This window comes from Somniosus microcephalus, chromosome 11 (assembly GCF_052327205.1).
Source record: "Somniosus microcephalus isolate GS21.2 chromosome 11, FLI_Smic_1.0, whole genome shotgun sequence".
Taxonomy (NCBI): domain Eukaryota; kingdom Metazoa; phylum Chordata; class Chondrichthyes; order Squaliformes; family Somniosidae; genus Somniosus; species Somniosus microcephalus.
Genome location: NC_140997.1, coordinates 187,321,289 through 187,348,702, shown reverse-complemented (window position 1 = coordinate 187,348,702; position 27,414 = coordinate 187,321,289). Strand labels below are relative to the sequence as shown.

General features: G+C 50.9%; 1 protein-coding gene across 3 annotated transcripts in view; it reads left to right on the top strand.

Moving 5' to 3' along the window:
• The first annotated feature begins 3,053 nt into the window (after positions 1-3,053).
• The window catches only part of nampt2 (nicotinamide phosphoribosyltransferase 2), a 120,325-nt gene continuing 95,964 nt past the window's right edge, over positions 3,054-27,414 (top strand). Inside the window, exon 1 of one of the 3 annotated variants that reach the window (XM_086001511.1) lies at positions 3,054-3,249. In XM_086001511.1, the coding sequence (XP_085857637.1) occupies positions 3,190-3,249 (60 nt within the window). In that variant the 5' untranslated portion in view covers positions 3,054-3,189. Of the gene's footprint in view, positions 3,250-19,615; positions 20,548-27,414 lie in introns of those variants that run through there. The other 2 variants (XM_086001509.1, XM_086001510.1) reach the window with 2 other exon arrangements.

Here is a 27,414-nt window from a genome sequence, read left to right as displayed (position 1 = left end):
CCCACTACCTCCCTCCCTCACTCTTCCCACACCCTCCCTCTCTTCCCACTCCTTCCCTCCCTTTCTCTTCCCACTCCCTCCATCTCTCTTCCCCTCCCCCTCCCCACTCCCATCGCTCACCCCTTCCCTCCCTCTCTCTTCCCTCCTTCACTCCCTCCCTCTCCCCTCCCTCACTCCCACCCTCTCTCCCCTCCCTCCTTCCCTCTCTCCCTTCCCTCACTCCCTCCCTCTCATCCCCTCCCTCACTCCCTCCCTCTCTCCCCTCCCTCCTCTCCCCTCCCTCCCTCGCTCTTCCCCTCCCTCCCTCGCTCTCTCCCCTCCCTCCCTCTCTCTCCCCTCCCTCCCTCCCTCCTCCGTCCCTCTCTCTCCAATCCCCCTCCCTCACCTCCCTCCCTCCCTCCTCTCTCTCCCCCTCCCTCACTCTCTCCCACTCATTCTCTCACTGCCCTATCTCTCCCCTCCTTCCCCTCCCTCCCTCTCTCCTCCCCTCCCTTGCTCTCCCCCTCCCTCCCTCTCCACTCCCTCCCTCCCTCCCCTCCCTCCCTCCTCTCCCCTCCCTCCCTCTCTCCCCCTCCCTCCCGCTCTCCTCCCTCTCTCCCCCTCCCTCCCGCTCTCCTCCCTCTCTCCCCCTCCCTCCTCTCTCTCCCCTCCCTCTCTCCCCTCCCTCTCTATCCCCTCCCTCACACTCTCCCCTACCTGGCTCCCTCTCCCCTCCCTCCCCCCTTTCTCTGTCTCCCCTCCCTCCCTCCCCTTCCTCCCTCTCCACTCCCTCTCTCTCCCCTCCCTCTATTTTTTCCCTCCTTCTATCTCTCCCCTACCTCCCTCTCTCTCTCTACCTCCCTCCCTCTCTACCCCCTCCCTCTCTTTCTAACCCTCCCTCCTCTCTATCCCTAACTCCCTTCATCTCAATCTCCCTCCCTCCTTCCCTCTCTCTCACTCTCTCCCTCTATCTGTCTGTCTCTTTCTCTCCCTCTGTCTCGCCCCTCACTCCCTCTCTCCCCTCCCCTTCCTTCACCCCTCCCACTCTCGCCCCCTCCCCTTCCTTCACCCCTCCCACTCTCGCCCCTCCCTCCCTCGCCCCCTCCCTCCTCCCTCTCTTGTTCCCTCCCTCCCCCCTCTCTCCCCCCTCCCTCCCCCTCCCTCCCCATCTCTCTCTCCCTCCCTCCCCCCTCCCTCCCCATCTCTCTCTCCCCCTCTCCCCCCCTCCCCACCCCCCTCTCTCCCCCTCCCACCCCGTCTCTCTCCCCCCTCCCACCCCCTCTCTCCCCTCCCTCCTCCCTCTCTCCCCCTCCCTCGCCCCCTCCCACCCCCTCCCTCTCTCCCCTCCCTCCCGCTCTCTCCTCCCCCCCGCACTCTCCTCCCCCTCTCTCCTCCCCCCTCCCGCACTCTCCTCCCCCTCCCTCCCGCTCTCATCCTCCCCCCCCCGCACTCTCCTCCCTCTCCTTCCCTCTCTCTATCCCCTCTCTACCCCCTCCCTCCCTCTCCCCGCTCCCACCCCCTCCCTCTCTCCTCCTCCCATACTCCTTCTCCCGCTCCCTTACTCCCTCTCACCTCCCTCCCTCTCCCCTTTCTCCCTCTCTCCCCTTCCCTCTCCCTCCCTCTCCCTCTCTCTCCCCCTCCCTCCCTCATCCCTCCCTCCCTCTCTCGTCCTCCCTCCCCTCCCTCTCTCTCGTCCCCTCCCTCCCTCTCTCGTCCCTCCCTCCCTCTTTCCCTCCCTCTCTCGTCCCTCCCTCTCCCCTCCCTCCCTCCCACCCCTCACGTCCCTCCCCTCCCTCTCTCGTCCCTCCCCTCTCGTCCCTCCCTCCCTCCCTCTCTCATCCCTCCCTCCCTCCCTCTCTCATCCCTCCCTCCCTCTCTCGTCCCTCCCTCTCTCGTCCCTCACTCCCTCGTCCCCTCCCTCTCTCCCTCCCTCTCTCGTCCCTCCCCCCTCCCTCCCTCCCTCCCTCCCACCCCTCACGTCCCTCCCTCCCTCTCTCGTCCCTCGTCCCTCCCTCTCTCATCCCTCCCTCCCTCTCTCATCCCTCCCTCCCTCCCTCCCTCTCGTCCCGCCCTCCCTCTCTCGTCCCTCCCTCCCTCCCTCTCTCTCGTCCCTCCCTCCCTCTCTCTCGTCCCTCCCTCCCTCCTCCCTCTCTCTCGTCCCTCCCTCCCTCTCTCTCGTCCCTCCCTCCCTCCTCCCTCTCTCTCATCCCTCCCTCCCTCTCGTCCCTCCATCTGTCATCCCTCCCTCTCTCGTCCCTCCCTCCCTCTCTCTCGTCCCTCCCTCCCTCCCTCCCTCTCGTCCCTCCCTCTCTCTCGTCCCTCCCTCCCTCCCGTCCCTCCCTCTCTCCCCCTCCTCTCCCCCTCCCCTCCCCTCCCCCTTCCCTCCCTCTCCCTCCTCCTCCCCCCCCTTCCTTCTCCTCTCCTTCCTCCCTTCCCTCCTCCTCCCCTCCCTCCTCCTCCCGTCCCCTCCCTCCCCCTCTAGTCCCTCCCTCTAGACCCTCCCTCCTCTCTCGCCCCTCCCTCTAGCCTCCTCCCCCTCTCTCGGGGTGAATTGTCCATCCTCTCTAATTGGCATCTTTTGATTTCCCCCATCGCACTCTGCTCGCAGTGTACTGTTCTTGGGGTGGTGGCGGGGCCTTGAGTTACAGCACATTCTGTATCTGGTGTAACAACAGAAAATGCTGGAAAAACTCAGCAGGTCAGGCAACATCCATGGAGAGAAATTTGAGTTGACGTTTCGGGTTGGACCCTTCTTTTTACACCTAAGCCCAGCCTATTACCATCTCGTCTAGCTTCTAATCTCTTTTACTTCTTTTGTTTCTTTTATTCTTTTGTCCGATCGCAGCTCTGCCTCCGATCTAGTTTCTTTTCTTTCCAGTTTGAAGAAGGGTCCAACCCGAAACGTCAACTCAAATTTCTCTCCACGGATGTTGCCTGACCTGCTGAGTTTTTCCAGCATTTTCTGTTGTTATTCTGTATCTGGTGTAATCTGGCGGCGGTGTGTTTGCTCTGATGACACCAGTGCCCGGACTCCAGGTCGCCTCACTTTCTGTCCCTGGCTCCGCCCCTGGGCTGTGACGCTGGGGCTGGGTTGACGTTTGGTTCAGGTTAAGGTTAAGGGCAGGGTCCCGTCCCGTCTCCCTCCGGCTTCACCCCGACCTCACGCTTATATAGTCTGCGAGTGGGAGTGAGAGTACAGCGTGCTGGGCGATGGCTGCAGCCGCTGCTTCCTTCGGCTTTAATATCTTGTTGGCCACCGATTCCTACAAGGTACAGTAAAGGGCTGGTGTCGCCGCCAGCTCCCGGGCGCAAATCATTGTGTGCGGAGCCGGACGTCAGGAGCTGATTGTCGGTGTTTATTACCTGTGCCCAGGGGACTGAGGGGAGGGGCGGTGTTGATCGGGTAACTGCCATATAATGAGCAATGGTGACACTTGGCACCTCTGCCACTGGCAGTGACAGCAACTGCAGTGGAAGAGCTAGGAAACTGCTTACATTTTCTGTACAGAGGCTATACTTTTTATGGCTACTAAGTGTGTGAGGGTATAAAATCTAAAGACAGACAATGCTAAATCTGGTCATTGTAATCCTGACTGAAGCTTTTAAATAAATATTTCTTCACCAGGGTACAGTATTGATTTAATGGCCCTGAATTTGCGGTCGGCGGCGTAGCGAAGGAGTACGCCGCCGACCTCCGACCGGAATCCGCACTTACTTGCTGCGAACTTCGAGAAGTTGCTTTGAAACGCTGCGGAGTTGTGCGCAGTGTCGTGGCCCACGGATCCCAGGGCGCACCATTGTGCGTAAGCGTACCTGGGATCACTTTGGGGTGGTGCTCCTTTCACTACCTGACTCTTAGCCAATCAGGAAACATAGAAATCTCCAATGGGACAGCAATAAGCTTTGCAGAAAGCCCATTAAATTGCCCCCGCTGTCTCTAGTTGATTATTGAAAACCCTTTCCTTAGTTTGTGGGTATGCATGACTTTCTGCATGATATTAAACATTCATATTTTCATTTAATAATGTGCATTGTGAATCACAAAAGAAAATGTGATTAGTAAACTCAAATTATATGCATTTTGTTAATTGCTGACTATTTAAAAAAAAACTCATTTTAAATAAAAAGGACAGGTAAGTGGAACAGTCTGAAGTTTTACCGAACACCGTCAATTGAAGTTCTTTTGATTTGCACAGTTTAACCTAAATGGATAGATATTAAAGTAATTATTAATACTTTAGTGCACGTTAGCAGATAGTTAAATGTTTCTGGCCTCTGGATAGGAACCATAAAACTCAATTAGGATGCTTTTTATGTACAATTTTCTCACCCACCCTCTTATGCCTGCACCAGCCGTAAATATTTTAAGGATAATTGATGCGTAGTAGGTGGGCAATTAGCCCAACTTTTCGCCAACACATCATTTGAATGGGGACTCGAAAGTCGCAGCGGATCCTCTGTCTATTCGGAACGTGACAGATTGCAAGTTCGGGATTTAGCTTGTGCGCAAGGGCAAATCCTGAATTGTGGTCAATTTCAAAGGCGGTATGACGGTATATTCTCAGAGTGCACCATCATGCCGACTGTGAATTCAGGGCCAATATATATATATATATATACTAGCTGGAGTACCCGGCGTTGCCGAGGGAACTGAAGAACCCTCTGACATGTTTATAAAACTGTTTATAAAACTGTTGGGATTGAAGAACTCTTCCTAAGCACCCAGGAGGTGGTTGTTTAACTTAGTTTTTTGTTAATGGGGATCGACAGTAGCCAAAAATTCAAGTTTTTACAGTTTTCCTTCTATGTCACTTTGGAGGTAGCAAGCAGAATTATAATTTTGCAATGTTATCATTGACATTAATGTGTCATGATCATTTAATGATTGTGCATTATTGTAAAAAGCAATAAAATTGTTGAAATTTTTAATGAGAGGACCACATTCCGCTTAAAAAAAGACTCAAACAATGATTATGATTTAAAAATGCAATTTTCCATAGCCAACCCAGGAGGAAATTGCATGGCTTCGTTTTTTTAAGAGTTTCCGAGATTAGGCATTTTTATTGAGAAAAAAATCCTTCGCCAAATGCGCCAACTATTTGCATAATACAGCGCTGATGGACAGGTATTGATGGCGGAGTATATTTTCTTTCTCTACGCCCTTCCAATCGTTAATTGGCAGCGCGTAAAATATAGTGGCGTTGACGGAATTTTAATCTGAATAAAAAAAACAAATTGGCCTAGTCTCTTTCGTTTTTTTAAGACTTTCCCAGAATCGGTATTTTTATTGAGAAAAAATTTCTTCACCAAATGCGCCAACTATTTGCATAATACAACGCTGATGGGCAGGTATTGGTGGCGGAGTATATTTTCTTTCTCTACGCCCTTCCCATCGTTACTTGGCAGCGCGTAAAATATAGTGGCTTTGATGGAATTTTAATCTAAATAAAAATACCAAATTCGGTATAATCTGTATAAACATTTTTTTCGATTTTGCAAGCGTGTATCATTGCATAATTGAGGTGGATTAATGTTGCGCATTAACATGATAACAGCATTTTCTTTACGTTTCAGTTTGTGTGTTGGAAGGCAGGGGTGCTATATTTTGTTCGGGTTTTACAGTTACCTATTTTCCTTCCCTAATGATGGCATTATTGGAGAGCCCGTTGATATACAACATTTTCTGTTTTTCCTGAGGGTGTTAAAAGAAACAGATTCCTTGATGCACCAACTCTTGAACATGCCACGTACAACTGGCCATGTGAAAAACAGGGCGTGAGTAAGTTGATGCCAGCAACCTTCAAAGCCTGCCCCTGTGCCTTGTTGATTGACATTGCAAAAGAAATTGTTACAGGAAACTGTCGCCTTTTAAATTGAAATGGCAAGTCATTTGGTATCATTGGAATTCGAGGAATGAGAACATCCTCACCTCTGGCGCAGCCTGATATGATGGTAGCCTCAATGAGATTTGGCATGAGTTTTTTGACTGCCAGTCTGGTTCCATTGCACAACTTTGGTGGATCAATATCTCTTAAGAGCATGATGGGGGTGCCCTCCTTCAGTACGAGTTTGTGAGGAGGTGTTCCTGAAGGCTGCAATGAGTTGAGGAACTCAGTGGGGTAGTGTACCCCATCAGCACTGTCACAAACAGTATCAACACTTTTATAAATTCGCTCTTGGCCAGGGAGTTTTTGAAAAAGCAGCATGTTGATGTTGTTGACAGTATCATTCTTGGGTGCAAGTATTGACCGTTCACACAGCCACTTGGGATATTTGAAGTGTTTGAGGAGGTCTGGATACACCTTTGAGATCAACTCATCAACTGTTCTGACTTGACTGCCACAGCCTGGAGGAATTGTGATTTGACCACTGCTGTCAATTGGCAACTTTCCAGCTCCCAAATTTAGCAACAGTCGGGTAAAGGATCCTGCCATTTCGTCACCATGCATATGAACATGCATGTTTGTGGTCAAATGGACTGTTTGCACGGCTGGCCACAGATGCGATGCCTTGAGACATGCATTGAGTTCATCTGCTGGTGTTCCTCTGGGGACAACTGTCAGGATTTGGCGGAAATCACCTGCCAGCAACAGGGTGATGCCGCCCATCAGCCTATTGTTGCCTCTCAGATCTTGAAGAGTTCTGTTGAGTGCTTCAAGTGCCCTCTTGTGGGCCATTGTACACTCATCCCACACAATGAGTCTACACTTTTGAAGCAACTCAGCAGCACCAGTTCCTTTGCTAATGTTACACACTGGGTGTTCTTGTCTTGTCAGAGCCAGAGGGAGAGCAAAGGTTGAGTGGGCAGTGCGACCTCCTTGGAGAAGAGTTTCAGCGATTCCTGATGAGGCAACAGCCAGTGCAATGCATCCCTTAGAGCGAACCATGGCCAGTAAAAGATTGATCAGGAATGTCTTTCCTGTTCCACCAGGTGCATCGAGGAAGATAATGCCACCAGCATTGTTTTCCACCATATCCACAACCAACCTGTATGTCTGTTTCTGGTCTGGAACCAATTTAGGTTCAGTGACAGTGACAAAGGCGGTCAGTTCCTCAACATTGTAGGTGGTTTCCCTGAGTACCTCTCTGCTGAGACCTGGAGAAGTATTCCTACAGGGAGATGGAAGGTTCAACTCAGTCAGAGACTTGCCAGCCAATGCCAAAGTCTTCTCCTCCAAAAGGATCAATACCTGATTGTACATTGCATCAGTGAAGTTCAACTCCATTGCGGGGTTGGCTCTCCTGAGTTGGTGTAAGATGTCTTCTGTCAGGCTGTCTTTGTGATCTTCCCACAACTGCATCAGGTTGGAAGGGCTGCAGAGGGCAATTATAATGGCAAAGACATTTCGTAGCCTATTGGGGGAGTAAGACAGAGCAGCTTCTGTCATTGTTGCATGCCAATGAATGTCATCCTCAATGAGTCCTCTCCTGCGGCAAGCTTCTTGAAAGGAGGCACAGAGATGGCCATTGAAATTCTTGAGGTCATTGAATGATGTTGGGCCAGCAACCTCATGGAGGAGTAGACGAAGGTGAAAGCACTCTGTGTTGTTTGGATGGACCGTGTAGACTCTGCCAAGTACATCAGATGAGTACACCCCTGTATGACCAGGAACTTCCTTCTGACCTGGTCCAGGGCGCTGAGCCCGCCATGTCTTGTTTGGCTGCCAGGTGTAGTACTTGGGCACCTGATGATACAAAAGTGTCTTGGCAAAGTCAATCGTTTGGCACAACTCCAAGAATGCTGTCAGTTTTGTCTTTGGAGGTTCCTTGGCACGTTGCCTGGCATTTACTGGTCGGAAGAAAACCCTTTGTCCATTTTGCAAGTGCACATCCAATTTAGTGACAGTGGGGTAACGCTTGTTGATGTCAAAACCAAAAATTCGCCAGGCTGCCTCATTGCTGCAGATGTAACGGCCCATCAGATGTGTGGCGATCTCATCATTTAGATTTTGCTCTCCAACCCGTTGAAGATCAAAGACAGCTTGGTCACTGCCCTTATGGATGTACTTGCACACATATTTGATAGACTTAACTGAGTGGCAGTACTCCACATTGATGTGACATTTGAAGAGCCTGGATAGGAGTGGACAATAAGGAACAATCCAACGGTTGTCAACTTCCAACGGCTGTCCTTGCTGTCTTGTCTGATTTGACTGACCAGGTTGACCTGACTCACCAGAATGCTGATTTCGCATTCTTATTTCAGTGCTGAAACCTCCACTCTCTTTGCCCCCTCTCCTGTACAAAGGATAGCCTTCATCCCCATGCTGAGTTTGTTCGCGGAGTGGCTTTGGGTACCCTTGTGTACATTCATTGTTTTTCATGCAGGGAGAAGAAGGGTTGTGTTGCCCACAAGGACCATGAATCATATTTTTTACAACAACATCAAAGAGGATTGGATCCTTGTCCTTATCGGGTAGCTCTGCAGAGATGAAGGAATCAACTTGATTGGGGTGAATCTTTGCCTGAAGCCAGAGTAAAAGATGAACATGAGGAAGTCCTCTCTTCTGCCACTCAATGCTGTACATGTAGCAATGGGGTGCACCAAAAATTTTGCCTACAGTCAGGAGTTTTACCAGTTTTTTAACTTTGAGGTTGAAGACCCGTGCTATGAGGTCATGCCTTTCAGTACCAGCTTTGGGTGGTAACTCCTGCCACTGGGGATTGCAAGTCATGGTGATAAAGAGGTCAGGTCTGCCATAGTTTCTGACATAGGTCATGGCATTCTGTGTGTGCTCATGCATGTACCTAGGACCTCCAACAAAGGTGGATGGTAGGATGACCATTTGACTAATGTCCTCAGTGTTGCCATCATTGGCCACAGCATCTCGCAAGTGTATATAGTCTGTGACTCTCAACTGATTTTGGTTATTCCGGAACCAATTAAGCTGCTCTCCTTCCATTTTTGCATACATGTCAGTGAGGAATTGGTGGAGAAGTCCTCCACACTGAAGCAGGTGGTTTGAACCAGTTTGTCGTTCCATCAGCCTATATGCATAGAATTCCATGGCAGATACCATCTTTTGTCTTTGGGCTGTAGGTGGCACACCAGTTTTGGGGTCAACATGTGGGATCTTGTTATAGGCATCATATCCATCTTCCCCATGGCAAAACAAAAGCGGGTATTGCATAGGATCATATGACCTGTGAAGCTCAGAAATTCTTTTGAGTGGACCACCTCTCATATGCAAGACAATGTCCCGTTGTTCAAATTCTTGGCCCACAATGACAATGGCTACTTCATTGGTGGTAGGAGCATTGAAGCATCGCTCATGTTCACCTGCAGGAGTCTTGTCAGCTTTGATGACAACTTTGAGGTCTTCATTTGTTGTTTTTTCGATGGCTGTTTTGAAACTCTTTATATATGGATTTTGCTGATGAAGCATCTCCTGTAACCCAAGCAAAGTTTGAAGCTTGATTTGGTGTTGTTGTGCGGGGTGAACAGCAGTTTCCCTGTGGCGATTGGCTTGCTCCTCATCATCACCCAAGAAGTAGATTTGGAGAAACTGAGGTCTTTCGTTTGGTAGAGGAAGTAGGGAGCCAGCTGTATGGTACACCTGTCCATGAACTTTAAAAGTTGGGCAAAATCCTGATTCATGCACGCTGTTTGCACCAAAAGAGGTCATTGCGAAACAGTTGTTGTACTTCCTGATATGAGTGAGTAATTGTCTTGAAGCTGGAGTTCTGCCCAACAGAAGTGAGTGTAGGGGTTCAGGTGGAGCTGGTAGTGGTGGAAGTTTCACCTTTCCTCCATTGCAGCATATCCTATCAATTTCCCTTTCCCACTTCAGAGCGCCACAGTGAGGGCAAATGATGGTCATCCTGCCAATGATGACTGTGGGGTCTGCTTCATAATTGATGGTGGGTTCATAGGAGAAGGCTGCTCTGTGCCAATGATTCCAAATGTCAACTCTGGCAATGGCCATGCGTATAGTGTCGGCCTGACGATGTGCCTGAGTCTGGCCAGGAGTCTCTGAGGCTCTGGCTTGGGTATGTCTCGCCTGGTCAACAGCTTGCCGTGCCTGAGTCTGGTCAGGAGTCTCTGAGGTTCTGGCAGTTGCCATTCTGGCTGTGTTGGCAGCTTTACGTCCCTCAGATTGTTGAGGAGCCTCAGCTGATCTAGCAGCAGCATTTCTGTCCTGGTTAGCCTGAAGGCGAGCCTGTCTCTGCTCATCAGTTTCAGCAGCTCTCCGAGCCTTATCTCGGCGTGCATCAGAAGTGCTGCGTCCAAGTCTGCAATTTTTTTTGAGCCCATGTTGTTAAGAAAAAAGTACAAATCTATATACAGGAAACTTTGTGCTATTCGGCACCCACGGGACCGAGCTGCTGCTGTTCCCTCAAAACTGCCGTACATGCTAGAGTTATCTGACAACAATCACTGTTGCTTAGCAACAGCTTCTAAACACTCGGGTGTGGCTGCAAGCCTCTGTAGCTAGAACGGATTTTGTCCGTTTTTTGTACACTGTCTGAACAATTTTTGTCTGAGCAAAAAATAAACATGCCTATGACACTTCCCTAATCATAAGCTTTCTTTTGATATAACATATGTGTAGGTACGTTCTATAACTTTTGAGTTTACCGCACGCATACACACAGACAGACAAACTTATTTATATATATATATATAGATATATACATTTTAAGTGGAGAATCTGTTCCCAAATACAGCCAGCCCTGTTTCTCTCCGGGTCAGCTGGACTAACAAGGCAGTGGTATCTGTCCTTTGTAGCATGTGTTGCTTGAACAGAAGGATCAGTGGGCAGGTGAATGAGAGAGTGCTGCTGTAGTCGGCTTAACTTGAGCATGATTCAAAATGATGGTTCTGAGTAAGATGAGTACCACTGAAGGGATAATTACAAGTCCTAGCCCTTTTCGGGCTTACCCAGATCAGGCGTATTCCCCAGATGTTCACCTTCAACTAAAGTTAGAGATAGCCGAATTCTATAAGATGCTTAAATGGGTCTGATGCGCTATCAATTACTCAAAAGACTGAGGTTAAGCGAGTAACTAACAGGCTTTTATTAACAAAAGAATGAAGGTGTGCCTCGAGTGGTCGACCAGTCCAGAATACAGAGGGACTGTGGAGCAGTCACCTTTATACCTGGACTCGTGGGAGGAGTCAGCCGAGGCATGTACAGACATGTACACAGTGGAATACAAACACACACACAGGCAGGTATAACAGTGGTTTACCACATTCACCCCTTGTTTAAAAATGAGTCCGGCGGGGTGAAGTGTATCAAAAGTTTGTGTATTGGAGTCTCTCCGGAGGTCTTGTCTGCCGCTGTGATCGACGTGGTGATGGCAGGGGTAGTGAAGCTTCCGGCGTCGAGTCCCGCGTAGGCTGGGGCACTGGTGTGTAGTCCTCGTGGGTGTCGAGCGGGTCGCGGGGCCCAGGCATGCCGTCTGCTGGGGTTGGATATTGGATCGTGGGGGGGGGGGGTGGTAGTGGGTAGTGGGTTACTGGGGCCCCTGAGGGTGCGAGGTCTCGTATGGAGACTGTGTCCTCCCGCCCGTCCGGGTACGCAATGTAAGCATACTGGGGGTTGGCGTGGAGGAGGTCGACCCTCTCGACCAGGGGGTCCGTTTTATGGGTCCTCACGTGTCTTCTCAGTAGGACTGGCCCTGGGGACGTCAGCCATGGCGGTAGCGATGTCCCCGATGTGGACTTCCTTGGGAAGACAAACATTTTCTCATGAGGGGTGGCGTTAGTGGCAGTGCAGAGCAGTGACCGAATAGAGTGGAGCGCATCGGGGAGCACATCCTGCCAGCGGGAGGTCGGAAGGCCCCTAGACTTTAAGGCTAGCAGGGCGGCCTTCCAAACTGTCGCATTCTCTCTTTCCACCTGTCCGTTCCCCGGGGGTTGTAACTGGTGGTCCTGCTTGTGGCAATACCCCTAGCTAGCAGGTACTGACGGAGTTTGTCGCTCATAAACGATGAGCCCCGGTCGCTATGGATATAGCTGGGGAAACCGAACAGGGTGAAGAGGTCGTTCAGACATTTAATGACCGTGGCACTGGTCATGTCCTGGCAGGGGATGGTGAACGGGAAACGGGAGTACTCATCAATAATGTTGAGGAAGTACACATTGCGGTCGGAGGAGGGGAGAGGCCCTTTAAAATCAACGCTCAGGCGCTCGAAGGGGCGAGTGGCTTTTATCAGGTGAGCCCTGTCTGGTCTATAAAAGTGCGGTTTGCACTCAGCGCAGACTTGGCAGTTCCTGGTTGTGATGAAATATGTCATTCATCAGACTCTGTATTTAACTACATATATTGTATTGCCTGCTCCGGTGTTTTACCTTGTATTGTATATAGTGCACCGCCCCCTTTCTCCCCATTGGATGTGTCGGCTCCGCCCATACCTGGCCCTACTTAAGACAAGCCCAGGCTTGTCTTGCAGCAGAACAGCAGAATGCTAGGTGAAGCTCGGTGAAGACACAGGCATCTTTCTTTGCTAATAAAAGCCTTGTTTTATCCAGTTAACTTTGAGCCTTGAAGTTATTGAGGCGCATCAATTTTATTAGCAAACTTTTAACGATGGATCAACTTTTGAAACCGGAACGCTTGGATTTGGACCCGCATGCTTCGGATGCATCGGCACGGTTTGGACACTGGTTCCAGTGCTTGGAATCTTTTATGGCCAACTCCGAAGCCGTCACAGCCTCTAAAGCCACCGGAGATGTGAAACTCGGGATCCTGCAGAATCGGGTAAGCCACCGGGTTTTTCCACTCATCCAAGACGCCGCCACCTACCTGGATGCCTGCAACATTCTAAAGGCCCACTATCAGCGGCCTACCAACGAGGTGTACGCCAGGCATCTGCTTGCTACCTGCACACAGCGACCCGGAGAGTCGCTAGAGGACTTTTTAGTCACCCTAAAAGTGCTTGGCAAAGACTGCAAATGCAAAGAGGTGAAAGCCACGGTATACACAGACGAGCTTATTCGGGATGCCTTTATCGCAGGCCTTAGCTCTAATTACATCCGGCAGAGACTGCTAGAGAAAACGGGCCTAGATCTGACACAGGCTGTGGACACAGCGCGATCGCTGGATGTGGCTCAGAAGAACGCTGACTCCTACTCGTCAGGCCGCGCGGCCCACGCTGCCTCTGCTTCCCCGCCCGGTAGCCCAACACCGTCGGGGCCCTGCTCTCCCCCCAGAAGCCCTACGACCGCCGCGACGCATTGGGGCCCCAAATGCTACTTCTGCGGGCAGCCGAAGCACACCAGGAACCTGTGCCCGGCGAAAGGCACCACCTGCTGTAAGTGCGGTAAGAAGGGGCACTTTGGGAAGGTGTGCAGAGGGAACCCCGCAGGCAAAACCGCCACCGCCGCGTGCGCGCCGTGGGAGCGGCCATCTTGGACGCCATCTTGTCCGACCTCGTGGGGTCCGCCATCTTGCGAGCAGACATCGTGGACGCCATCTTACCCGGCCTCGTGTGGCCCACCATCTTGTCCCGATCAGGGCCCTACAGTGGCGTCGATCACAGTGGACCAGTCCAGACCGCGCCCACTATCCAAATCGATGGTGGACATCGAGGTAAACGGATGCAAGGTTAAATGTTTAATTGACAGCGGGAGCACGGAGAGCTTCATTCACCCTGATCTGGTACAACGACTCTCTCTAATTATAGTCCCTACTCAGGGCACGATCTCTATGGCCGACAAAACCCAGATATCGACTATTGCGGGTTACTGCGCGGTACGATTGTCCGTTAAAGGCACTGTATATAATCATTTTAAACTGTTAATTATGAAGGATTTATGTGTGAGCGTGATCTTGGGCCTGGATTTTCAGTGCCACCACCAAAGCATCACGCTCAATTTCGGTGGGACCCAGCCGCCCCTCACAGTGTGCGGTCTGGCTACCCTGAAGGTAAAGCCGCCTTCGCTATTCGCGAACCTTACCCCTAACTGCCGGCCAATAGCGACCAAAAGCAGGAGGTACAGCTGGGAGGACAGGCGGTTTATCGCGACCGAGGTAGACAGGCTCCTGAGGGAGCGCATTATTGAACGCAGCAACAGCCCGTGGCGTGCCCAAGTGGTGGTGGTGAGGGGTAGCGAGAAGAAGCGGATGGTGATTGACTATAGTCAAACAGTCAACATCTATACCCAACTAGACGCCTACCCGCTACCCCGCATATCCGAGATGGTGAACCAAATCGCCCAATACCGGGTGTTCTCCACTATCGACCTCAAGTCAGCGTACCACCAGCTCCCTATCAGACCAGAGGACCGCTCGTACACCGCCTTCGAGGCAAACGGACGCCTCTACCAGTTCCTCAGAGTCCCCTTTGGGGTGACGAATTGGGTCTCGGTCTTTCAGAGGGAGATGGACCGCATGGTCGATGACCACCACTTGCAGGCAACCTTCCCCTATCTCGACAACATCACCATCTGCGGCCACAACCAACAGGATCACGACTCAAACCTCGCGAGGTTTCTGAAAACCGCACAAAAACTCAACCTCACCTACAACGAGGACAAGTGCGTTTTCAACACCACGCGCCTCTGCATACTAGGCAGCGTGGTGGAGAATGGGGAAATCGGACCAGACCCCGACCGATTGCGCCCCCTACGGGAGCTGCCCCTGCCCAACACTCCCCAAGCCCTGAAAAGGTGCCTGGGGTTATTCTCGTATTATGCCCAATGGGTCCCCAACTACTCCGATAAAGCCCGCCCCCTCTTGAAAGCATCCTCTTTCCCGCTCTCTGCTGAGGCCCATGCTGCCTTCAAAAGCATTAAGCAGGATATTGAGCGGGCCACGCTACAGGCAGTGGACGAGAACACTCCCATTCAAGTGGAAAGTGATGCGTCTGACTTTGCCTTGGCGGCCACCCTCAACCAGGCGGGGCGGCCCGTAGCTTTCTTCTCGAGGACCCTCCAGGGGCCCGAGGTCAGACACTCCTCCGTGGAAAAGGAGGCCCAAGCCATCGTGGAGGCAGTGCGCCACTGGCGGCACTACCTAGCCGGCAAACGCTTCACCCTACTTACCGACCAGCGGTCGGTAGCGTTTATGTTCAATAATAAACAGAGGGGGAAGATTAAAAATGATAAGATTCTTAGGTGGCGGATCGAGCTCTCCACCTTCGAGTACGACATCACATACCGGCCGGGGGCCCTTAACGAATCCCCCGACGCCCTCTCACGAGGGATGTGTGCCAACGCCACCGGGGATCGGCTACAGACCCTCCACAACGACCTCTGCCACCCAGGGGTCACACGGCTGTTCCACTTCATAAAGCCCCGCAACTTACCTTACTCGATTGAGGAAGTTCGGTCCCTGACCAGGAACTGCTGCACTTGCGCTGAGTGCAAGCCTCGGTTCTACCGCCCTGATACAGCCCACCTAATCAAAGCTACACGGCCCTTTGAGCGGCTTAGCTTAGATTTCAAGGGCCCCCTCCCGTCCGTCGACCGCAATGTTTACTTCCTGAACATTGTGGACGAATACTCCCATTTCCCATTCGCCTTCCCCTGCCCAGACATGACCAGCGCCACGGTCATTAAATGCCTCAACAGCCTGTTCTGCCTGTTCGGTATGCCAAGCTATATCCACACGGATAGGGGGGCGTCCTTCATGAGTGAAGAGCTACGCCAGTACATGCTGTCCAAGGGGATTGCCATGAGCCGTACCACCAGCTACAACCCCCGGGGTAACGGTCAGGTGGAGCGAGAGAACGGGACAGTATGGAGGGCAGTCACCCTAACCCTAAGGACCAAGGGCCTCCCTATCTCCTGCTGGCAGGAAGTCCTCCCAGATGTGCTCCACTCAATACGGTCACTATTGTGTACCGCCACTAATGCCACGCCTCATGAGCTAATGTTTGTGTTTCCCCGGAAATCCACCTCAGGCGTATCCATACCGTCATGGCTCTCCACCCCAGGTCCGGTACTTTTGCGGAAGCATGTGAGGGGCCACAAGACGGACCCTCTCGTGGAGCCAGTGCACCTGCTCCACGCCAACCCACAATATGCGTATGTCCGGCACGCCGACGGACGGGAGGACACTGTGTCCATAAAAGACCTCGCCCTAGCCGGTAACAACAGCAACAACGACAACGACTACAACAACAACAGCAACAACGACAACAACCACAACAACTATTACCCACCCACTCCACCCACTATTCTTTCATCACCCCCGGAAGAACACCAGCCAACGGTACCCCCACCACCTACTCCTTCAACAACCCTGGTGGCACCCCCGGCAGAGACCCAGGAGGTCACCCGGGGCACCCAGCCGGCACCCGCAGCACCGCAACCGTTACGTTGGTCACAGAGGACTATCACACCCCCGGACAGACTAAATCTGTAGAAGGGGTGAATGTGATGAAATATGTCATTCATCAGACTCTGTATTTAACTACATATATTGTATTGCCTGCTCCGGTGTTTTACCTTGTATTGTATATAGTGCACCGCCCCCTTTCTCCCCATTGGATGTGTCGGCTCCGCCCATACCTGGCCCTACTTAAGACAAGCCCAGGCTTGTCTTGCAGCAGAACAGCAGAATGCTAGGTGAAGCTCGGTGAAGACACAAGGATCTTTCTTTGCTAATGAAAGCCTTGTTTTATTCAGTTAACTTTGAGCCTTGAAGTTATTGAGGCGCATCAATGGTCATGGTCCTGACCTCCTCAATGGAGTAAGGCAGGTTGCGGGCCTTGATGAAGTGGAAGAACCTGGTGACCCCCGGGTGGCAGAGGTCATTGTGGAGGGCCCGCAGTCTATCGATCTGCGCGCTGGCGCAGGTGCCACGCGATAGAGCATCCGGGGGTTCATTGAGCTTCCTGGGCCGGTACAAGATCTCGTAGTTGTAGATGGAAAGTTCGATTCTCCACCTCAAGATCTTGTCGTTTTTGCTTTTGCCCCTCTGCTTGTTGTTAAGCATAAAAGCAACTGAACGCTGGTCAGTGAGCAGGGTAAATCGTTTTCCAGCCAGGTAGTGCCTCCAATGATGCACAGCCTCCACAATAGCCTGGGCCTCCTTCTCAACAGCGGAGTGTCTGGTCTCCGGGCCCTGGAGGGTTCGTGAAAAGAAGGCCACGGGTCTCCCCGCCTGATTAAGGGTAGCGGCCAGGGCAAAGTCGGACGCGTCGCTTTCCACCTGGAAGGGGATGGATTCGTCCACTGCGTGCATGGTGGCTTTGGCAATGTCTTCCTTGATACAGTGGAAGGCTAAGCGGGCCTCTGCCGTCAAGGGAAAAGAGGTGGACTTGATCAGCGGACGGGCCTTGTCCGCATAGTAGGGGACCCACTGGGCGTAATAGGAGAAAAACCCTAGGCACCTCTTCAGGGCCTTGAGGCAGTGGGGCAGTGGGAGTTCCATAAGGGGACGCATCCGGTCGGGGTCGGGACCGATGACTCCGTGTTCCACAACACAGCCAAGGATGGCGAGGCGGGTTGTGCGGAATATGCACTTCTCCTTGTTATACGTCAGGTTCAGGAGTTGGGCGGTGCAGAGGAATTTTTCGAGGTTTGCGTCATGGTCCTGCAAGTCATGGCCGCAGATGGTCACATTGTCCAGATATGGGAACGTGGCCTGCAACGCATTTTGATCAACCATCCGGTCCATCTCCCTTTGGAAGACGGAGACCCCGTTGGTGACGCCAAAGGGAACCCTAAGGAAGTGGTAGAGGCGGCCGTTTGCCTCAAAGGCAGTATACTGGCGGTCCTCAGGGCGGATAGGGAGCTGGTGGTACGCTGATTTCAGGTCAATGGTCGAGAAGACGCGGTACTGCGCGATCTGGTTGACCATATCAGCTATGCGGGGGAGTGGGTAAGCGTCCAGCAGGGTGTAGCGATTTATTGTCTGGCTGTAGTCGATGACCAGGCGCTGCTTCTCGCCGGTCTTAACGACCACAACCTGGGCTCACCAGGGGCTGGTGCTGCCCTCAATAATCCCCTCCTTCAGGAGCCGCTCCACTTCGGTTTTAATGAAAACCCTGTCCCCGGCACTGTATCGCCTGCTCATTGTGGCGATGGGCTTACAGTCGGGGGTGAGGTTAGCAAACAGTGGGGGGAGGGTGACTCTGAGTGTGGAGAGGTTGCACCTGGTGCGCGGCGGGCAATTTGGAAGCTGCTGGCTGCGGACTGTGAGTGGGGGGAGGGGTCCACCGTACGCCATCGTAACACTTTTAAGGTGGCACTGAAAATCTAACCCCAGTAGAACGGCAGCGCAGAGGTGAGGCAGGACCAGAAGTTTAAAATTATTGTACACAGTCCCGTCTACTAAGAGTGTCACCACGCAGTAGCCGCCACTGTCCGCCGACTGGGACTCGGAGGCCATAGAAATCCGCTGGTGCGCAGGCAGGACTGGGAGAGAGCAACGCCGCACCGTGTCGGGATGGATGAAGCTCTCCGTGCTCCCAGAGTCAAAAAGGCAGGTTATTTCGTGACCATTTACCTTAATGTCCATTGTGGACTGGGCCAGTTGGTGCGGTCTCGATTAGTCCAGCGTAACGGAGGCCAGTGTAGGGGTCGGTGTGTCGCTGCGGGTATCAGATGAGGTGGTGTTGGGGGCCTGCTGCGTCCCGGCTGGCGTCCAAGATGGCGGCATCCATGATCCCCATGTGGCTGGAGGCATCCAAAATGGCTGCTGTTCCGGTGGTTCGCACATGGCTGGGGAGGCCCAAGATGGCGGCCCGCACGGCCCACACGCGGCGCTGCTGGGGTTCGGGGTGGCTTTGGCCCTGCAGATGCTGGCGTAGTGTCCCTTCTTCCCGCAGCCCGAGCAGATCGCATTTTTCGCCAGGCAGCGCGCTCTGGGGTGTTTGGCCTGGCCACAGAAGTAGCATTTCTGGCCTTGGGACACTGCTGCGGTAGTTGGGCCGTTGCTGGGATTTGGCTGGGGTGGCATGGCGCTATGAGACGGTCCTACTGTGTCCCAGGCTGTCGTTCCCCACGGCGTCCACGGTGCAGAGGAGTAGGCATCCATGCCCCGGTAGGCTGCGTCCAATGATAGTGCAAGTTCAGAGGCCTTGTTGAGGTCGAGGTCACTCTGCTCCAACAGTCGCTGTCGGGTGTAATTGGACCTGTGGCCCGCCACAAAAGCGTCCCGGATAAGTTCCTCTGTGTACACGGCGGCCTTTACATCCTTACAACCACAGGCCCGGCCAAGCACAGACAGTGCCTGAAGGTATTCCTCGGTCGATTCCCCAGGTTGTTGTTTACGACTCCCCAGGAGGTGCCTGGCGTACACCTCGTTCACTGGGCGCGTGTACTGGTCCTTGAGAAGCTTGAGAGCAGCCGTGTACGAGGTCGCGTCCTGGATGACCGAGTACGCTCGGTGGTTCACTTTGGAGGTCAGGACATCCAGTTTGTCCTCATCCGATTTGACCGTTGCAGCGGAGGCGATCAGGAATCTTTCAAAGCACTTAAGCCAGTGAGCAAACTTGGTGGATGCGTCCGCCTCCCGATGGTCTAAGTCCAGGCATGCTGGTGTGAGGATCTTCTCCATTATAAAAAATCTTGTTAATAAAATTGATGCGCTATCAATTACTCAAAAGACTGAGGTTAAGCGAGTAACTAACAGGCTTTTATTAACAAGAGAATGAAGGTGTGCCTCGAGTGGTCGACCAGTCCAGAATACAGAGGGACTGTGGAGCAGTCACCTTTATACCTGGACTCGTGGGAGGAGTCAGCCGAGGCATGTACAGACATGTACACAGTGGAATACAAACACACACACAGGCAGGTATAACAGTGGTTTACCACAAGGTCTAAAGGTTCAGGCTATCTCTCCCTAAAGGAAAGGAATGACTGAAGATGTTACCATCCTCTGGATAGCACTTTTAATAAGTTTAACTAGACTGTAACCTTCCGGATATTATGAGGGTCCGGAATAGCCCCCAGAATTCTGCAACTCCTTACAGAAATTGGGTTCGCGCAATTGATACAGAAATACTCTGTGAGACAATTCTAAAAATATATAGATTTATTTAAGAGCCGACATTCAGTTAACAGTTGTTGAGTCAGTCGCAACATTAACAATTCAAAATATAAATAGCTTACATTTCTTATCAGAGATCTTTATTCTCAAAGCTTAACTTCGTTACATTTCCACACTTCTACTTATTCTTAATCTAGAATATCCACCAAAATCAAATACCTTGATTACCCGAGACTCAAAGTTGTAGGCTTACAGAGTGGTTCTGAAGCTGAGAATCGCTTGCCCGTCTCTAGTGACTTCTGTTTTCCCATTTGAAAATCCTATCTTTTATACTCTTTTTTAGTGGTTTATTCTTTGAAGTTTTCTGCTGATGTAAGCTAATTACTGTCTCTTTAAGTCATTCCTTCTGTTGACTTCTTTCTATTCTTACTGTAAGTTTAGCTGCTGCATGCATAATTATGTCTCTACCTTTTAGGTGTTCCAAAAACCATCATAAAATGGCTACAACAGATTTATCTCTTTGATGTCATTCTTATTGAAGATTTTCCATTCAATTCTTAATATTGGCTTAACTGGTTATAACCACAGATGTGACTCCGTGGTGTTCCAAGTTCAATACAAAAACCATGCGATTGCTTGGTGTCATCTATTGAAGTCATATCTTCAAAGTGTTCTGCAGGTATCATATTTACTACATGTAAATCAAAACCACTTTAACCAGGGTCTTTGCTTGTTTTCTAGCTATCTCTATTGGTGTATATTTAATCGTGTTTCCTGTCTTATTTGATGTTACTTTTACAAAGGCACATGGTTTTTTAATATTCTGTTCCTGTTTGAAGTGTCAGTTTCTAACACTTTACTTGGGCCATTCCATTGTGTTTCTCCCAAACTCCAGACCTCCTGGAAGCGCCAAACTGCTATTTCAATAGGGCCTTTGTATTAGCATTAACAATCAATTCCCATTTCAAAGCTTGTTGTGTTTACAACTTGTGTTATCAAACCACATTATCTCAGAAGCCTGTTTTCTGTTTGCAGCCTGTGTCTCCGAGGCTTTAGATTTTTAAACCCAGTATATCATGTATTAATAAATATCAGAATTCTGTTCATATTATGGTGTATCTCTTGAAATATGGCTTATTCCATCACACCACCATGGTAACAATTTTTTTTAAACAAGTTTTAGTTCCAAAATTAAAGAATATCTTGGGTAAATTTTGAACTTATCACCCAAACATAAAACTGGAGTGGCGGATCAGCTGCCCATTATAGAATCCGCCAATTTTCATTTCTATTAGGGGGAATTTTAACTCAGCCAGGTGAAACGGGAATTAGAATCGAATGGAACATTTACAGCTCATTTACGGCTTTGCGCATATTTAATGTCACTGTTTTCTTGGACAGCTGAGATGCCTGTCAGGCTACAACTGCATGAATATCTACAAATCAGGGTCCTATCACTGCCTCTGAACACTTGTTTAACGCAGGCAGCTTGCCGGTAGGGTGTTAACAAGGCCCAGCCATCCGAATGGACCATAGCTGCCATTGCAATTTCCGGGCAAGCGTCCCACCCATTCTGTCAGATTCCCACCCAGCAATTCCCCCTATTTGATTACAGTGGAAATTAAAATTGGACTGGTTGTTTCATGGGCAGCCAATCTGCAACACTGTTTTATGCCTGGACAGTAAGTAGAAAATCTACCTCCCAGTATCAGGGCTGCTGGTTTGTAGTGGCTAAACATATTGGGGAGATTTTCCACTTGGGTGCCAATGGGTGCGATATTGGCAGTGCACCTTGATGTAATAAAACTCACTACGCACTTGGTTTGAGCATAAAGCAAGGCTTTAATCAACTTGTTTCAGAACATGGAAGTCTAGTTGTATCCACTACCTCCCTTGTCTTTACAAAATGTCCCTGGCAAGCTGGGGCCAACGCCCGAGTATTTATACTCCTTGGACGGTGCCACCAGCTGGCCGTCCAGTGTTATTTCATAGGTAGTTTCTCGATGATGAGAATTATGACACACCTGTCGCACCCACCCAATTGATTCATGCGGGCAAATAGTGCAGAAGGTCTCTAACAGAGTTTCCTCTTCCAGTTGCTTGTTTTTCAGGTGAGAAACGGGCAGTCGGCAGTTGAAAATTCCCCCCCGCTCTATATATATGAATCTTGACTATTGCATGTACCATTTGTGTGGTACAAAATCATTTTATATCACACTTGACGGAGGTGCAAACTGTTGAATAGACTATTTACATAATCCATTCAAGTGGAGGGAAGTTAAAGTTAACTTTCCTGTTACAGCCAATGATGTGAAAAATCAGTCATTTGCCATTGGTCTAAGCTTCTGTGTCACTGATATAAAGGTAAATACACTTTAAAGTAGGTAGGCTGGGAAGGAATGTAACTATGGTATCCTTCAGATAATAAGTGAGAAAGAAAGTCTCTAAGAGAATGATGAACCATCCATGGCTAACTAAGGAAGTTAAGGGTGGTATCAAATTGAAAACAAAGGCATACAATATTGTGAAGATTAGTGGCAGGCCAGAGGATTGGGACATTTTTAGAAACCAGCAAAGGACGACTAAAAAAATAATAGAGGGAGAAGATAGATTATGAGAATAAACTAGCAAGAAATATAAAAACAGACAGTAACAGCTTCTACAGGTATATGAAAAGGAAGCGAGTAGCTAAAGTAAACATTGGTCCCTTAGAGGATGAGACTGGGGAATTAATAATGGGAAACAGGGAAATGGCAGAGACTTTGAACAAATATTTTATGTCGGTCTTCACGGTAGAAGACACTAAACGCATCCCAATAATAATTGATAATCAAGGGGCTATAGGAAGGGGGGACCTTAAAACAATCACTACCACTAGAGAAAAAGTACTAGGCCCAGGGAAGGTGTGGCACGGGTCAACAGCGAGGTCGAGAGGACCACAATGCATCCTACGAAACCCAAGCAGAGAGGACCTGTGGGAAGGAGGGAGGAGGACAGTAGCAGTATGTTTGTGTGTGTGTGCTAGGCCGTTGTAGCAGAGCCTGGTCTCCAATCGTCTTGGATCCCCTTGCCATTGGACCAAGACCTTGCCCTGTCAAGCCTGTGTGGTAGCTGGTGTGCAATGGCCACCCTACATTAAAAGAATTCACGCACAGGCATCTTCCACCCTTTAAAATGAAGTTCGGGACCTGGAATGTCAGGACCCTCATGGACAACCCCAACAGTGACAGACTGGAACGCCGTACTGCTATCTTTGCCCGTGAGCTCAGACGCTTTGACATTGACATCGCCGCCCTAAGTGAGACCCGGCAGGCAGGGGAAGGCCAGCTCAAGGAGCAAGGCGGTGGTTACACCTTCTTCTGGAAAGGCAAACCTGAAGAAGAACGCCATCTCCATGGGGGTAGGCTTCGCCATAAAAAATGAACTGGTTGGGCGTCTCAGAGACTCCCCTAGCGGTATAAACGAGTGCCTCATGACTCTTCAACTCACCCTAGCCCGAAACCAGTGCACTACAGTCATCAGTGCGTACACCCCAACACTGGAAGCCACAGACGAGACCAAAGAGGAATTCTACTCCAGCCTTGAACAATCCCTGTCCCGAGTCCCAACGGGTGACAAGATGATCCTCCTTGGCGACTTTAACACCAGAGTTGGAAAGGACACAGACCTCTGGGGAGGTGTGATCGGCAGAGAGGGGGTAGGGAAAGCCAACTCCAACGGTACCCTCCTCCTGTCGAAATGCTTATAACATGGCCTCGTCATAACCAACACCTTGTTCTGTCAGAGAGACAAGTACAAGGCTTCATGGCAGCACCCTCATTCCAAGCACTGGCATCTGCTGGACTACATCATCGTCCGAGCGGGGGACCGCAAGGACGTCCGCATCACCCGCGCCATGACAGGAGCTGATGACTGCTGAACAGACCACCGCCGAATCTGCTCTGTCATCTCCATCAATGTAGCCCCAAAACAGCGGCGGCAACAGAAACAATTCCGCAGGAAAAGTAACACTGGAGCACTCAAAGACCCCGCTAAGAAAGCCCTATTCAGCCTGTGCCTCACAAACAACCTGACGACTCCCAGTGATGCAGAGACACAGAGTGCCCACAGCATCTGGTCTGCACTCAAAGCCTCCATAATCAGCACCTGCGAAGAGATGCTCGGTCGCTCGACCAGGAAACACCAAGACTGGTTCGACGAGAATAGCCAGGAGATCCAGGAGCTAATAAGCCGCAAGCGCAAGGCATTCCTGATCTGGAAACAGCAACAGAACTCGAGAGCAAGAAAGCAGCTCTACAGAAGCCTGAAGGCCGAGGTCCAACAAAAAACTCGCGACCTAAAGAACAGATGGTGGGTGGAGAAAGTGCAGGAGATCCAGCAGCTAGCCGACAACCACGACGTGCGTGGATTCTTTAGCGCAGTCAAGACCATCTATAGCCCAAGCACCCAAGGCCCTTCCCCACTGCGGGCCAAGAACGGAGAGGTACTCATCAAGGACAGAGAGGCAGTCAGTGCCTGCTGGAAGGAGCACTTCGAAGATCTCCTTAACCATGACTCTGTCTTCGACACGAGTGTCCTCAACTCCATCCCACAGAATGCTACCCGCCACCATCTCAGCACAACCCCAGCCCGGCATGAGGTTGAAAAGGCCATCCAACAACTGAAGAACAACAAGGCCTCAGGAGCAGATGGAATCCCTGCCGAGGCACTAAAGCATGGCGGAGAAGCACAACTGGCGTGAATTTATGAACTCATTTCTCTTATCTGGAAGGAGGAGAGCATGCCAGGGGATCTCAGAGACGCCGTAATTGTGACCATCTTCAAGAAAGGTGATAAGTCTGATTGCGGTAATTACAGAGGAGTTTCCCTGCTGTCTGCCACAGGGAAAGTCATCGCAAGAATCCTCCTCAATCGCCTTCTCCCAGTGGCCGAAGAGCTCCTCCCAGAGTCGCAATGCGGATTCTGCCCACTAAGGGGCACAATGGACATGATCTTCATCACACGTCAATTACAAGAGAAATGCAGGGAACAGCACCAACCGCTGTACATGGCCTTCATTGATCTCACAAAGGCCTTCGGCACTGTCAACCGTGAGGGATTATGTAGTGTCCTCCTCAAATTCGGCTGCCCTCAAAAGTTTGTGTGCTGCGAGGAGGATACCGAGAAACTCCAGGATGATTTGGACAGGTTGGGTGATTGGGCAGAAGTGTGGCAGATGCAATATAACGTGGATAAATGCGAGGTTATCCACTTTGGTGTCAAAAACAGAAAGGCAGACTATTATCTGAATGGCAATAGATTGGGAGAAGGGGAAGTGCAACGAGACCTGGGTGTCCTTGTGAACCAGTCGCTGAAGGTAAGCATGCAGGTGCAGCAGGCGGTGAAGAAGGCAAATGGTATGTTGGCCTTCATAGCAAAAGGGTTTGAGTACAGGAGCAAGGATGTCCTGCTGCAGTTGTACAGGGCCTTGGTGAGACCACACCTTGAGTATTGTGTGCAGTTTTGGTCACCTTATCTGAGGAAGGATGTTCTTGCCATGGAAAGAGTTCAGCGAAGATTCACAAGGCTGATCCCTGGGATGGCAGGAATGATGTATGAGGAGCGATTGGGTCGATTGGGCTTATACTCGCTGGAGTTTAGAAGAATGAGAGGGGATCTCATCGAAACTTATAAAATTCTGACAGGTCTGGACAAACTAGATGCAGGTAGAATGTTCCCGATGGTCGGAGAGTCCAGAACCAGGGGTCATAGTCTAAGGATAAGGGGTAAGCCATGTAGGACAGAGATGAGGAAGAATTTCTTCACCCAGAGAGTGGTGAACCTGTGGAATTCTCTACCACAGAAGGCGGTTGAGGCCAAGTCTTTAAATATATTCAAGAAGGAGTTAGATATATTTCTTAGAGCTAAAGGTATCAAGGGTTATGGGGAGAAGGCAGGTACAGGGTACTGAGTTTGGATGATCAGCCATGATCTCATCGAATGGCGGAGCAGGCTCGAGGGGCCGAATGGCCTACTCCTGCTCCTATCTTCTATCCTCCGCCTGCTTCACGACGACATGCAAGCCATGATCTTGACCAACGGTTCCACCACAGACCCAATTCACGTACAAACTGGGGTCAAGCAAGGCTGTGTCATCGCATCAACGCTCTTCTTGATCTTCCTTGCTACAATGCTCCATCTCACCCTCAGTAAGCTCCCCACTGGAGTGGAGCTAATTTACAGAACAAACGGGAAACTATTCAACCTCCGTTGCCTCCAGTCCAGATCCAAGGCCGTCCCATCCTCTGTCGTCGAATTACAGTATGCAGACGATGCTTGCGTCTGCGCTCACTCAGAGGTCGAACTCCAAACCATCGTCAACACCTTCACTGAAGCGTACGAGAGCATGGGCCTTCCACTAAGCATCCGTAAGACAAAGGACCTCTACCAACCTGCCCCCGCCACACAGTACTGCCCCCCAATTATCAAAATCCACGACAAGGCCTTGGACAACGTGAACCACTTTCCATACCTTGGGAGCCCACTGTCAACAAGGGCAGACGTCGATGACGAAGTCCAACACCGCCTTCAGTGTGCCAGTGCAGCCTTCGGTCGCCTGAGGAAGAGAGTGTTTTGAAGACCAGGACCTCAAACCCGGCACTAAGCTCATGGTCTACAGAGCAGCAGTGATACGCCCTGCTGTATGCCTCGGAGACATGGACCATGTACAACAGGCACCTCAAAGCACTGGAGAGGTACCACCAATGCTGCCTCCGCAAGATCCTGCAAATCCATTGGCAGGATATGCGCACCAACGTCAGTGTTCTTGCTCAGGCCAATATCCCCAGCATCGAAGCTTTAACCACGCTCGATCAGCTCCGATGGATGGGTCACATTGTCCGCATGCCCGATACGAGACTCCCAAAACAAGCGCTCTACTCGGAGCTCTGGCACGGCAAGAGAGCCCCAGGTGGGCAGAGGAAACGCTTCAAGGACACCCTCAAAGCCTCCTTGAAAAAGTGTAACATCCCCACCGACACCTGGGAATCCCTGGCCCAAGACCGCACAAAGAGGAGGAGAAGCATCCGGGAAGGCGCCGAACACCTCGAGCCTCTTCACCGGGAGCAAGCGGAAGCCAAGCGCAGGCAGCGCATGGAGCGCACATCAACCCAAGCACCCCACCCACATGCCCCTTCAACCACCGTCTGCCCCACCTGTGACAGAGACTGTAGGTCCCGCATTGGACTAATCAGTCACCTGAGAACTCATTTTTAATGTGGAAGCAAGTCATCCTCGGTTCCGAGGGACTGCCTAAGAAGAAGAGCTAAGCAAACTAATGGGACTAAAGGTGGACAAGTCCCTTTGACCTGAAGGCCTGCATCCTAGGGTCTTAAAAGAAGTAGCTGCAGAGATAGTAGATGCATTGGTTGTAATCTACCAAAATTCCCTGGATTCTGGAGAGGTCCCAGCAGATTAGAAAACTGCAAATGTAACGTCCCTATTCAAGAAAGGAGGGAGACAGAAAGCAGGTAACTATAGACCAGTTAACCTAACATTTGTCATTGGG